A 15,087-nucleotide genomic window follows, 5' to 3' on the forward strand; every position below is an offset into this window, starting at 1 on the left:
AACAGCAACCAAGATGAACACTAATATACAGGGACTAGGCTTCAAAACCTGGAAGTTTAAATTCATAGTTGGGGAGTTGACACATACAGGAGGTTTAAGGCTAAGATGGAAGGAGGTAATAAGACCTAAAAGACAAAAGTACACAAAGACAGCCAAGGTATTACAAAGGTTCATCAAAACAATTGACAGGAAAGGCTTTGGAATTATGAAGTGTAACAAATTTCAAATGGAAGGCAGAGAATATCTCAAGGCAAAAGGAGAAAAAAGATGTAGATAAGAACAAGAACATGCATGTTCCCATGAACACTGACAGGTTCTGTTGTCATTTCACCAGAGACAAGAATGACCTTGTACCCACATTTGGGAAGCAAAGGTTATTCTCATCACTGTGAGCTGCTCTGATACCAGGGGGAAATACTTTTACTGTACACACTGTACAGAGAATGGAAAAGCAAACATGAACTAGGAGTTGTGTTATGTTAAGGAACTGGACCCCAGGGGTCAGAATCCTTTGCAGGTATCTTCAACCAGACTCAGGGCTTTGTAATTTGCTTGCTTGTCTTTTATTTCTCAGCATCTGCAAACAGCCTTTTCAGTTCAAGAAACGAAATCACTTATCAACAAAAACTTGACATCTAACCCCTTTACTCTCAAAGTAAATACCAGTATTTAGTACTACAGAAACAATGCTGCAAAGCCTGCAAGACAATTGTGGCAATGGATGCTCACTTTTTCTTCCTTGCAAGCTGTCCCTGAACATTAATTTTTTTATCTTCTTCCAGGTTTCACTTATTTTCTTCCATGATAATTAAATGATAAACTAATTGCAATGAATTCTGTATAAGAGATCTGTAAGAAATCCTTTTAGGAATGTCATGGTCTCTTCTGTCAGTGAATACTTGTAAAAGCCTTTATCCAGAGCATAGTTAATCAAAACTTATACATAGTTAGAATTTACCTAAGTTTTGAGCATCCTTTCAGGGCACTGCTTACAAGAAATGCCATGTCACAGACACAGCAGCTGGGCAACAGGTAGTTACCAATTAATTTGTAAGGTGCCCAATTTCCAACACATTCTTTTTCAGCCACTAGGTTTTACTACATGAGCACTAAGTTCCAAAAATTAATCTAAAGTTATGTAGCTTCCATTTATGTACATATTTAAGTTTAAATACTAAAAAAAACCCTAAAAGTACTTTAAAAAGCTCTGGTCCCTAAAGAGAAAACCACGAGACAAAGTTGAGCATCACATCAGAAAAGGTCATTTTCTAGAAATGTTTAGTAACAAAGAAACAGATACAAACATGACTTTTAAAAAAGAGTATGTTTAATGATATTCACTTGCCTGTTTACTGGCAGAACCATGAAGTGAGCAGAAAAATTAGTTATTTCAAATGGCCAGTTGAATAGCAACAAATGCAACTCATATGGTCTTAAATTTCTAACTGAAGTCTTATAACAGCTGATTTCCACTCTCAGTGTTTCCTAGTTTATTCTAGCATCTATTCTTTATGAAACAATATTCAGTAAGCATTTAAAGTATTCCTTGAAATGTTAAACTACTGTGATCCCAGACTGCTATTTACACTTCAGGAATAAACATATTGTATCAGTTCTGATTTGTATAGAATATATTGAATAGAAGGAATTTATAAACTGCCACATTAATCTTGAAAGTTTTGATAACTGAGCTGAAGTAACTCCTTGATATCCACAATCATTTAAAGTGACTGGTAGGTCAGTACTAATAGGAAAAAATAAAATAGTTAAATATTCATCAACACTGAAAACTATTACTAAACTTAAAGAAGCAAAAAGCTTATATGCCTCAAAGGAGCTATTCTCTCATTGCCAAGACTTCAATTACAATTCAGTTTAAAAAAAAAAAAAGTAGTCTCTATAAAAACTTCATAATTTCATAAACATTAAGATGTTTCATGATTTATACCACATTTAGGACCAATAAACCTTATACTCCTAAGTCAAGACCACTAAAATAGACTGAACAGGAATGCTAATAAAGCAAAACAATTTCTTTAAGAGCGTTTTTGGGTTGGTTTTTTTTACTAGTGAGAATACATTTTACTCAGGTGTCTCCTTGTTTCTGTTTATTGTACTCTTACCTCAAGAAAGTAAGAGCTGATTGTGTCTCCTTTCCATTACAAGAGACATTTTCTGATGTTGGGTTCTAGATCAAAACTGGTTCCATACATTTATACTTCTATTAAGCCATGCAAGGAAACATCCAAATGCATGTTAGCAGAGGAAGCATTAACCCAGACAGTTGAGGTCTGGTCATCAGAACCAAAACTTGGCTACAACAAACTATGGTCCTCCTTGAAGAAATCCCACATTAAGGAGCTCCCACCAGTTTCTGTTGGCTTATAGAAACCCTGTGACTTACAAACATGCCAGTGAAGATGTTGAAAAAAAACCCCAAAACACACCCAACACATTCTGCCCAAAACTTCGCAAGTATCACTTACAAATAAAAGCTCCTGAGAAGCAGTGTATTTTGAAATTTGTCAATGCTTCATGAATTTTCCTATGTTCTTTATCAACTTCAGGAGAAATTCTGCACGTAGATAAAAATACTGAGATGTTTGGAATGTGCATCTAATGATCATAGGCCCACAACTACATATGTGTATCATTACATATATCCACACACACAACCATAAACACAGTAGTTTTTATTTTTTTAAAGATACTGCCCCTTAACCCAAACTTCCTCCTGGCAAAAAAATGTGTCTTTTTGAACAAAACTACTAAATAGCTCAAAAGAAATATATCAACCAACCTGACCAAAACAGACACTTGTGCTGAGTGATTCCTTCTGCTTGAGACAGCAACTCAAATTCCACATCTTCTCCAGTATTTTTGTCTTATCAATTAATACCACAAGATGCTCAAACTAAAACTTGTGTAGTCAGCAACTAACTTTCTATGATTACTAATCTGTTTCTGAATTCATGTGAAAAATGAGATAGAAAAACAGGAACATGAAAACAACAGCCACTATAACAGTATCAGTGCACAAAAACATGACATGAACATCACACACATGAAATTAAATCATAGGAAAAAGAAACAATGCAAGAGCTCAAAAGCTCCAAAGTAAAAGAAATAAATGGGGTAAACAAAGATATGACATGTACATTCTGGAGCAGAGGTGTCAAAGCAAACCAAAAGCTACTTAAGGTTACGATTTTTTTACATTGAGTTCTTATCAGACAGGAGGAGGTTAGAAAGCTTGCATAAAGCTGTTTGCCAGCACATGCTGAACATAAAGTGTGGTGCTATTTCTACCCTAGCACTATATATTTAAAAGAGTAATTTTAGAAGGATAGCAGAGGTGATTTGTCTTCACTACAATCTTAAATCAGGTAGTTCAACATAGGGTAAAAACTAAGAAACAAAAAAATCAAACCCATTTTTAGCCTTTTAATAAAACCTCTTGGGTTTTCTAGCTAGAGCAGTAGCTTCAAGATCCAAATGCTATTTGCTGGTGACTGACAAAGACCTTATTTTGGATTCAAAGATAATTTCCTATTATTACATAATATCAAATATGTTGTCTCTCCCCATCTTAAGTGTTCTATTAGTGTTCCATGAAGAATATAAGTTTTATATAATGGAAGCAAATGTGAACCATGCAACAACATATGGGAATGAAGATGTCTTTTGTCAAAGTGATTTTCACCCAATAATCTTTTTAATGAGTCAAATTATTAAAATTAATTATCAAAATAATAAGAAGAAATATTAAATAATATTAACTTTTGCTTTTACATCTATGCACTGAAACTTAGTTGCTTTTCTGCAATAAATATGAGAATGTCAACAATGAAAATCTGATCAGGAAAAACCATAAAGATATACCTATGACTTTAAAGTCAGGATATAAGAATATACTTTAAGTATGACTAGATACACAGCTTGGACTGACTGTAACTTAAATAGCACAAAGGGTGATTATTTAAAGAGACAACTTCTAAAATTTAATTACTTAATTCAAAAGAAATGTTTGCAACAAATAAAAGGGCTGCAAAAGAATGCGAGGGATGCACTGCAGGAAGGATACTACTCCCACATACAGCACAGAATCTCTTAAAGAAGGCCAATTTGTGTGGCAGCAAAAGTACTAGAAGTGGAGAACGAACTGCAGGTGGTGGTAACCAGGAAGGAAGGGCACAGAGTACTCACAGAACTCCTCCTCCACGAGGTTTGTGTGAATTTGTCAGCGTGCGTGCGCGATGCCCCTGCAGGTTTTTGACTGTCCTTCTGGCAGTTACATCTAGTGGCCTTCATCACCCCCAAAGAGAGAAAAAAAGAAACAAGAATCAGTTAGAGGTTAACCAACTAAGCCTCTTGAAAAGTACAGTCAAGGCCCAGCATTCAAACATCATGCATTAAGTGACTGTAGAGCACAATATGATTAAACTGTAGAAATACTCTTTTAAGTGCTGCACAACTGCTGCTTTTCCCAAAGTGTATTTACAAGTAATCCAGAACAAATGTTGACTTTTGGAAAAAGTGATCTGGAATTCTGTTGTTTAAACAGCAGAGAAGAAAGTCCAATCTTAACCTTTCATTTTTGTTTCAGGGGGAATGATGAAAACGAGACAGGGAGAAGAAGAGCACAGGTCAGCTCCACTGCACATATATACAAAAGCACATGCTAGACATTTCATTATTTATCACACACAACACTGCCTCCAACTATGATAAATATGGTGTGAACCCGTTGGTATCTCATCTACTCTATCTGTAAGATCTTGCTGCGGTTTGAAATGGCTTGAACACATGGGGCTATTTTACAAGAATTGTCACAGCAGGTGAATTTACCAGAATCAAAAGCAGAGATACACATTGCAAAATCCAAACTCAGAACAAGAGCAAAGAGGTAAAAGGCACATGTGACTTTTGCTTGAGGTCTTGTGTCTTCCTGAATCTTTTATTACAAAAGTGTCCCCATAACTTGTCCTTATTTGGCCAATTTAATCTGACTATTCAACATGCTTTTTATTGCTTTTTCAAAAAAAAAAGAATCAAGTTTGAATACTAACTTGCTCAGCTTTAAATTCTATGGTGTAATTCTCTATTAAACCAACAGACAGCAGAGGAACAGAGAGGGATAAAAAAACCATCAACAAAAGCTTCAAGAATGGTAAGGCCAATACTTGTTAATTTTTAAAACACTTTAAACATAGCCTTATCTTTGCCCATTGATAATTTTTAGCAGCTTCTAGAACTTTATGTTCAAAACAGTTTTGGAAATTAAATACTTTCAACAGTGGTATAAACATCCTTGCTTAGTGCCACACATACAAATCATGACTAGTCTACAGAATTAAAGATTTCAGGAGCACAACTACAAACACACTGGGACATCAGACTAGAATCATTCTGCTGTAACTGAACCTCTACAAGAGGTTCTCAACCCAAGAGCCAGATGGGTTCAAGTAGAACCCAAACCTTCCTTTGTTATAATGAAAGTGCAGGAAAAAAAAAATAGCTGTCTAGCTGCCTTAAAGCCTTCACCAGAATTGCCTAGTTCCACCCTGCAGTGCACTCTTGGGATTTTGCTAAACTGTTAGCATTATACTTACAAGCTGATGCTCTAATTGGCTGATTGTTTCATCCTTTTTCTTCAGTTCATCTTTGAGCTGCCTGATCTCATTCAGCAGATCATCCATCTGCAACAGAACAGTGAGCACTATGAGGTTTTCTGTAAGGACTACATAGTCTAAATCCACACCCCTACAGGACATACTACATCAGATGTGCATGGAGGACTGGCAGTAACAGCACATGCTTTCCTCCTCCCATTCCCATGGAGAGATGGGCTGTAGGCAGACAGACTACAGAGTGAAGAGGCTTGACTGGAAGTCTCTTTAAGAGGCCATTATAATGAAGACATTATAATTATGCAAAGTTCAGAGACTAAAAAAATGGTAAATATGCAAGAATGAATTTTTTAAAAACTCATTTTTCATCACATGATAGTTTGCATATATTTTATAACCAGCCCATTACAGTTAGGCCATAAATTAAGGGGAATACTTCCATTTAGCAGAATGCATTTACTGTTCCAGTTTCACTAAAGATGTTAATAGTTATTGCTTCAGGATGACACCTGATTTGTTGTGCAATTTTTCAAACCATATGCTAGTATCAATTAAAGAAGTGACAATTCAAAATGTCAGTTAAATCTCACAGGTTTTTGCTAAGTTAAAAAGCAGTGTTTTTTTCTCCAAGACTAAAATTCTAAGATTTTGAGGGAGATGACTGTAGAAGGACAAGCACAACAACTACATATCATACAACTAAATGCTATCAGTGTAGAAACCAGGGTTGTAAAGGATGATGCATATGGATCCACAGCTTTAACAAACCTCTAATGCCCTGAAACCAGGATTTGGACAGATGAGCCCTAAACAGGAATTAGATTTTAAGTGTTCTTCCTCTTCAAGAAGTATTTATAACTTCATTATACCTTCAGTAAATACTATTCCCCTCCCATAAGCAGAGAATTAGTATCTTTCTCTACTAATTTTACAATAAGAGGCCATGCTATAAAACCTTACCACCACAGAAAGCACAACGTTACAAGTCTGTGACCATAAAAGATGATCCTGTTTGGAATATCCATTGTGATTTCTTCCACCTTTAATATCCATTGTAAAACAATAACCTCACAACTCCCTTTGTGGGGTTCACATTGTTTTTTAGTTACATCTGCCACACCTGCATCATCCTGGGGAAAACTTAACTTACATGAAAGATATTTTAAACTAAAGCCAACAGTAAAAAGTAGTGAAACAGAGCAAGTAATTGAATAAGTATGGTATGATTACACTTCAAAGCAAAAATTGTCTTTTCAAATTCTAGTACTTAGCAAGCAGGTAAAAGTTTTTTGGAAAAAGTTACTCTACAGCTCTTAATTCCCACACGACTGCAACAAGTTATTTTAATTATTTAATCTGTGCTACCATTTGTAAGTATGTATTTTCAAAGGTCAAATAAACCCTTCTATTTTAACAAAACTGAAAAAAGGAAGTGTATAAACATTCATTAGGTTTGCATTTAAACAGAAGAAGGAAGCAACAAGCAGTACTTCAGAGTGACACACACTTTTGGTGTGTTTTTTAAATACAAACAAGTTTGTATTTTTAATTCTGTGGAGTCAGTCAGTGTCAATTACCTTAAAAGTGGACTCAGGTTCTTGTGGTTCTGGACTCGATGGAACTGAGAGGTTGATGTCCTGGAGTGACACATTGTCATCATTCTACCAGAGAACAAAACAAGAACACAAGCTTGAATTACTTGCTGAAACAGCTCCATTGTAAACTTGCTTTCAAGGATGGAGACACATCAGCTCTCTGCAAAACCTGTTACAATGCCTGACCTACCTTACCCCTAATTTCCCCTTTTCTTCCCTGATAGGAAAGCCTTCCTTGTGCATATGTACAGTGCCCAAATAAGGGCCATGAACAGTCTTCCTCTCCTCACAGATCTGTAGGAATAGCTGCAGCTCTGTCACACACTCGATGTAAAGTCACAGATTACTACAATTACTACAATTGGGAAGGAGTAATCATGTGAATGGAAAAAACCCACAAAACAAGACCAACCATGTCATGCAAAAGTACCTTGCATGGCTTTTAAAAGCTCTATACCTCTGGTATACTTTTTATTGCCATTAAAAAGCATGTAAGTGGAGCAATAAAACATTCCACAACAGCAGATTAAGGCCTAATTACAAAGAAGGTTAGTATGTCACATAGTCTCTGGTGATTTAAATCAGCCCTATACTATACCTGACTCATTCACTGGCAAAGCAGGAACTAAGTTCATTTGCATCAATTCCCTTACTGCTGCCTTAATTATCTCAATACACATGTAAAGAACACAGGGCAACTGAAAAAAAATCAGCTCTAACACTGTCAATGGAAACTCAGGCCTCCGATTTGAACACATGCTAGGATTAATCTCTGAAATTTGGCTTGAGGTACATAGCCTGAAATATGTAAACTGATGGAGGATTAACGTTGCAGACTTCCACACTTAATGAGCTATGTAGGGATAGTCTTCAGTTAGAGATTATTTTAATTTTATATAAATTTATATACGTATATATATATGTACATGTGTGTGTGTGTGTATATATATATTCACATGCAATGTTTAATCCAAGAATATAACATACTCCTTTAAGAAACAATCAAGTAATTGAGTAGTGACTGATCGTTTCACAGTCTTTCCCTGTTGCTCGTTACAGAAACTTATTTCAACCACTACCTTCTAGAGTGATTTTCAACTCCATCACATGCACTGGAAAGTTTTTGCTGGACTTAAGTCAACAGAATACACTTCAGCTTTTGGCTAGTTTTGGGGGGTCCCGATGTGGTTACCCTGAGGTAACCACACACCTCAAGACATGTCTTCAAGAGGCTTATAAAATTACAGCAAACCTGAAGTCAGAAACCATTAGAAAATACTCAAGCAAGACTTAAAAAACCATCCTAAATTTACTAATACCTGCATAAAGGGAGCAGGTGGTTGTGGTGCAGAAAAATCCACACACACATTCTCTTCACTTTTGGAATACTCCAAGACTAAAAGCTTGCTCTGAGAAAACCTTTATGCTAACTTTTGAAGACAAGTATGAAATGATGTGATTTCCCCCCAACAACATTTTAGTATTCATCAGCATAGTGCCTACACAACAAATCCAGAGAAATGTCTAAAGTTTTTCAGTCATGGCTATCAGAGTAATTTGGTTTAATGCTGAATATTACTAAAGCTTCATACTCCTTTGCAAAAGTTATCTGCTGAGAAAACAATTACCATCTCAATTTTCTACAAAGCAATTGATCTTACTGTTTTAAGACAAACTCAGTGAGAGTTACAGATACAATTTAAGTGTACACATAGGCAAATTATGTAACAATTATTTCTTCCCCACTGTCAGGCAACTGTATTTCTCTGGACAAATAATTTTCTACATGTCAAACATTTTTACAAACTTGCTCCCAAATGTTACAGTCTAACTGAAGCTCTTGATTACAGTCTCAAGTCTTCATCTGTCATTTTTAATCCATCTCAAGAAACATGAGCTAATATTCATTGGAATAACTCTTCGCCATGGCTGTCACAGGGACACTGCAACTCATCCAAAGACAGTCACAAATTGAACTGTGAGTGGCTGTACTTACCATGCTCTCATGCCAACATTTTACAAGTGTGAAATCTTCAGTATCAATGACACACCTGTGCTTGCTTCACCTTACAAATTTCCAAAGAACTCATTTATTGCTTTTTTGTAAACTGAACATTAAATGTTGATTTTTCCTTAGTGACAGATTACTATTTATGAAGAAGAGTATCAGATACAAGTATTTAGTAAAGAACAGACTAAAAAATCCTCACTACCTTTCCAACCTACTGTGCTGATTATTCCCACCAGAAGTTTACCTCCTATGGATTGTGGGGCTTTGAGCACTGCAGTTTTTCTGAGCAGTTCAGCAGCTCAAAAATGCCACATTTGCTTGTATTTTCTTCTATCCTCTCAACAGCTACATGTTCTCATTTTATGTTGTTTATTTCAAAAATTAAAGATTAACACCAAAAATCAAGCTCTGTGACTCAATACACCATAACAGTCCTGGGAACATATTTGAACATCATAAACATGCACCTCTATACAGCATACAGCTGTTCTCACTGCCTGTCCTCTCCAGCTTCCCTTTTCCCCTTGCTTTCTTTGGGTCATATTACTTGCAGGCTTTAGTTAAAAGCACATGTAAAATAACAAAAAACTACAGAACTTCTAAAAGAATAAAAGAAACAAGATAAATGGTATCCTCTCTCAGAAGAAATCTCCCATATTGCCTGAGAGGAAAATATAAAGCTTAAAGCTGAAAGACAAAAGTTGCTCTCATTACACTAACATATTTTAAGTTCTTCTGTTGCAAAACCCAACCCATTTGCACTTTCAGCAATTATCTTGTGGTTCCCTAACAGCATATGTTGCCTTTTAATACACAGGATTTTAAAATACACTACTAAGATTATACAGATAATTTCATCTTGAGAATTCTTTCAACATTAGACTATCTATATACTTATTACACTATCTATAGTATAATAGGAAGTTGAAAAATGCTGAAAAAATGTTTCTGAAGTTTACTGAGGTTTATTAAACTTTTATCAAGGTCTAGCTTTCAATTCTCAATGCAAAGCTTCCTTCAGTATGAATTACTCATTTGAACAGTGAAGATGTGTTAAGTGTCCATCAAGCAGAGGGTGCTATTCACCTGCTGACTTCTTGGCCCTTCAAGTGTAGTTCCATTCAGGTATCACTACAAACCACTGCCATGTAGTTTCCATTGCCCACTGTGGAATGCTGTTATTGTGACAGTCCAAAAGTTAACCAACTGCTGAAACTTACAGGTTTTCAGTTTGATTTTGCTACTCTTTGTTGATTTCTTTCGGTTCTGTTTCTTTCAAGCACAGTTAAGTCACTGAGGTGAACTACTCTGTGGCTAAGAAAAAATAATAATAATTGTAGGGGTAATTTATACAACTTAATACATGACACAAAAAGTCTTTGTATTTCATAAACCTGTTTCTTCCTTATCATCAGGCTTCTTATAAACAAAGATAAATCTCTCTTACAGATCTCGCCAGATGCAAAAAGAAAAGAACACAATGAATATGTATTTCAAAGATACACAAGTGACTCACTAATCTAAATGTACTGATGCATTTAACAATTTTGCACTCCACGGTTCACCTTTTCATTCACACCTCTTCATACAAATGTGCTGCTCATATCTGATAAGTTACAATGAAGATCTGTGGTTGAAAAATAGAATGTCATTTCCATTCATGAAAGGTAAGATGAAAAGAAACATTTTTTTATAAAACATGCTTCTCACATTAAAAAGGGCTTCACAGACCTCACAGTTCTGTGAACCGCTTCATTTCAGTCCTCCCTAAAGCAGCAGTCAGGGCTGATCTGAGATAACACAGGGTGGTTGCAAGGCATTGCTGCCAGTCTTGAAGGAAGTTATTACAGACAATGGTCAATCCTTGCCTAGATCAAAGGCTCCAGGGCATTAGAAAAAGAACATCCTTACTTAAAATTGTATTTACACATTAGCTCTGTAGCCTCAACCCAGAGCAGCAAGTTTATGAAATTAATTGAGGAGGAGGAGGAATAAACTTTTAAGATCAGAAGAAAACTTATTTACTATTAAGCATGCAGATGAAGTACCTTAGTCCATGTTTAAGAGGCATTAACATTTACATGTCAATTATTACCAGAATTAGACTTCCAAAGCATTTTCTTTCTTACAACACAAAGGCAGCGCTCCAGTTAAGGATTAAAGAGAGAACATTCACCTGTAGTACATCTCCCTGTAAATAATTACAACTGTATTTAGTGTAAGTAGAATCTACATTTTTCACTCCATATAAGTAGCATAACATTACTGCGAAGTCAGAGAAGGTTTTACTACCGTGAAAATTTTTAAAACCTCTGCATGAGAGAGAGTCCTATTCCTGATTTCACTGTTTGAAGATACAGGGATTTGGTAGCACGTGAGGAGTAAGCAGACAGCATGTGTACTGCTGGCATTGTTATCCTGGCCACATGGAGTTCAGAAAAGGCTGTATTACTCAAATACCTATTTATTTTTCCAAGCAGAACCAGGAATGCAACACCAAGCCCATGCTGCTGGTAATACTCAAGGTAATTTATATACAGTTATGTGAGCTACAGTCACAGCAATGAATCCAGTACAGCACATTAAGTCTCCCTAGGACTCTGCTAGGTACACATTCATTACATGCTGTGCTCTACAGTAAGTCACACTACAGATGATTAGATAATTGTATAAAACTGAATTTAATTACTAACTCTTCCTATTTCACTATAACTGTTCCTGTGAGACCTCATGCCTAAGTCCTGACTACAGCTCTATTTCTACCTATTCAAACTAAATATTATTGCTGAATGTCATAACTGGAGAAAGGCAAGACATACACTTAAATGTATAATGCTGGTGAAGCTAATAGAAGAACTTCTGCTTCCTTATTAGAGCCAGAGTTTGAAAGCAGTCGACTTTGTACTTTGCTTTTTTATATTTTGCAAGAAGAGATCTGTCATATGACCCAGGCTGAGATCAAGTCCTAGTTCAGAGTTCAGAATGCTGAAGTTCAACTAATTGTTTTCAAAAATGTATTTCTATTCTTTACAAGAAGTTAAAAAAGTTGCAATATTTTTACTCATTCCTGTTAGCATGGAGTTTGATGTTTACAGTAAGAATTTAACACTTTACGCAATGAAAAGATATTTCATACAAGTTTTGCCCTAATTGTTTAGTAAATGAAGGTAGTAAAGGTCTAAAGTTTTCCACTCTGCAGCAGGCTAATTTACCTTTACATTACTATTCATATTGTTTGATTAAAAGACTAGATAATACACAGGGGAGTAGAATAAACATTCAGAAGTCCAGTGATGAGGTTTGGAAGCAGTGAGTCAAAATAGGGTTAGGTTAGGTCAGGAAAATAGAAGTATGAGTGACAAAGTTTGAAGGGAAGAGTGATACCTGTTATTACTAATAACTCACTGCTAAAGGGACAGAGGGGGAGAAGATCAAGCTTTTGACATGAGAAGGAGTAAATTTTGAAAAATGTACTTATTAGGAGTAACTGTTTCATTTTGTGCATTTAAGTTCTTTCAAAAAGCTTTATCTGAGCTTTTGAAGGCAAGGTTTTGTTCTACAACCTCTTTGGAAAGTCTGGCTATTATAAACTAGATCAAGATTTTAAATATGACATTCTGCAGGGCTACACACTATTTGGCTATAATGTGCATGCCTTTACACAATGAACTACACACACACACAGAGATCTTCTATCAAGTTGCCTAATTGTCCTTGCGTTAAAGGCATTAAAAGCTCCGGATAAAAAGTCCCCTGCTATCTCTGTATTAACTGCATGCTTGGGGCTGTTGGGGACAAAGTTTATGCAGTCCACCAACACACCTTCCCACTCTGACAATACATTATTTTTGTTACAATTGTTTTTCCACTGACAGAAGCAGAAATACATAGAAATACATCTCAGTTACCACAGGATGCAAATGCTCCCAATTTCTAAAAGGCACAGTCACACCCTTGAATTAGTCTCAAGGTTTATTTCCTTTTTGTTTTGCTATGTTTTGTTTTAGTGTCTTACTTTTAGGGTACAAACTTCTTTTCATTACATTATCCTATTAGAAAAGAAGAGCAATAAATCTACTCTTAAAAGAGAACATCATACAAATACTTCCCAGTGCTAATCCGTATATGCCTCCAAAGAAGGTCTCATGGACTGTTCATTATTTTCATGGTAACAAAGGAATTTTTGTAGCTGAAATGTCATACTTCTGCTGAGTCATTTAGCAGTTTACTCCCACAACTTGCTACATTTTGAGGTGAAATGAAAAAGCTCCTTAAAAGCTTATGACAATTCATAAAATAGGAAGGTTAAATTTGAACACTTCCAATAGAGATGACCCAGTAGGATTTGCTAAGCTTCTTGTCAAAACACACAGAAAGGATGAAAAGAATGAGCAAAACAAAGCCTTAAGAAAAAGCTCTTAGCATTGACTTGCTAAATGCAAGTTTGATCAATGGGATCAATTTTAATATTTTTTAATTTTTTCTTAACTCCCAGTTTTTTTGGATCTTACTGAATAAAAGCTGGTCTTCACATCCACAGATATTCTTTTTTAATTTGACATTTCCTCAGGGAAGTAAGATAACAGTATTTAATACTTTTTGCAGTCAGTACAGCACTCAAGAAGCAGAAAAAGTACTATCTGAAATAGCAATAAAAAGGCCCACTTTCTTGAACACTGTAATTCAATGTATAAACAAAATGCCAATAGCCTAATAAGGTCAAAAAAGAAAAACAAACATAAGCCCACCTAGGCTCACTCTCCAATGTACTTTACTGCTTTTCTTCCACTTAAGTAGCTCACCTGGTGCAGTAACCTCTTGAGCTTCAAGAGCTGAGTTTTGACAGCTGTGCAGTCCTGGACCATGTGCCGCAGGGTCATTTCATCCAGCATCACAGTATTCTCCGGTAAACCCCCCAGCTGGCGGGGAGCCTGGTACAAATTGGGTGCTCCGTAGCTTTCCAAGTGACCAACAGGAGATTCCCGGTAGTTTGATCCCCTAAAAAAGAATTCAAAACTTAAAAACAACAGCAGTGACAAACTAGAGTTAGAAAGCATTTAGTAAAAAAAGGAGGGCGTTATGTAATGTGGGCTATACTTACATGCTGTGGCAGAAAATAAATACATCAGAACATGTCAATGCCATTTCACTTAAATGCAGAGCTTTCCTTCCTACTTGTGGGGGCCTCTTGCAGACTAACAACTACAGTACCCTCAAAACAGCTTGGTCATCAGGATTTCTACAAACTGTCATTCAATCCTATTAAGACTGTAGGATTACGTTGAATTTACCAACAAATTAAAAAGTAACAAACTGCCCAAACTTACAACATGCAAGTAGTAAGACATTGTAATGGTTTTCCATGGAACACATAAGGTATTTTAATCAAGCTTTTATAGTATCACATCAACACAAGTAACAAGTATTTGGAATAAAAACAGAAGCATAAGTTTTGTAAAGAAATTGTTACAACCCTCAGTGATGCTCCCACTCAGACATACAACTATTCAGAAAATGTCCTGGTACTCAGTATCACTTGAGACCCTTCAATGCCAAAAGGAATTTCTCATTAGTGTTTGTTGCATTGTTTGGGAGAATAAAGACAAGTCCTTTACCTGTTCAAATCATTTTTACCATGGATATAATGATCAGTATGGCCAAGATGATAGTGATCCTGTGCATTCCATCGCTGCTGTGGTGTTCTTTTCCAGAATCCTTCCTGATGTTGTCTAGCATTTCTGTCTTGTCTATCATAACGGCTCATATTTTCACATTCCTCTACAGAGAGCATAGAGTTAAAAAAAAATTATAAAATTTGTTCCCAGGACCTTGCAAATAAAATATTTACTAT

At 35.8% G+C, this 15,087-nt stretch overlaps 1 protein-coding gene across 8 annotated transcripts in view; it reads right to left on the reverse strand.

Annotated features, from left to right (window-relative positions):
• Nucleotides 1-15,087, reverse strand: part of CCSER2 (coiled-coil serine rich protein 2) — a 65,685-nt gene that overhangs the window by 17,384 nt on the left and 33,214 nt on the right. For all 8 annotated transcript variants that reach the window (XR_007906704.1, XM_051799790.1, XM_051799791.1 and 5 more), the window contains 5 exons: nt 14,852-15,014; nt 14,039-14,234; nt 7,208-7,291; nt 5,613-5,699; nt 4,207-4,305 (listed from right to left, as the gene is read on the reverse strand). Coding sequence is in view for 7 of the 8 variants with exons in the window: in XM_051799790.1 (XP_051655750.1) it covers nt 4,207-4,305; nt 5,613-5,699; nt 7,208-7,291; nt 14,039-14,234; nt 14,852-15,014 (629 nt within the window). In the remaining variant the exon portion in view is untranslated. The remainder of the gene's footprint in view (nt 1-4,206; nt 4,306-5,612; nt 5,700-7,207; nt 7,292-14,038; nt 14,235-14,851; nt 15,015-15,087) is intronic.

The sequence above is a fragment of the Manacus candei genome, unplaced genomic scaffold (genome assembly GCF_025592945.1).
Source record: "Manacus candei isolate 608988 ecotype Guabito, Panama unplaced genomic scaffold, ASM2559294v1 h1tg000050l, whole genome shotgun sequence".
In the NCBI taxonomy this organism is placed as follows: domain Eukaryota; kingdom Metazoa; phylum Chordata; class Aves; order Passeriformes; family Pipridae; genus Manacus; species Manacus candei.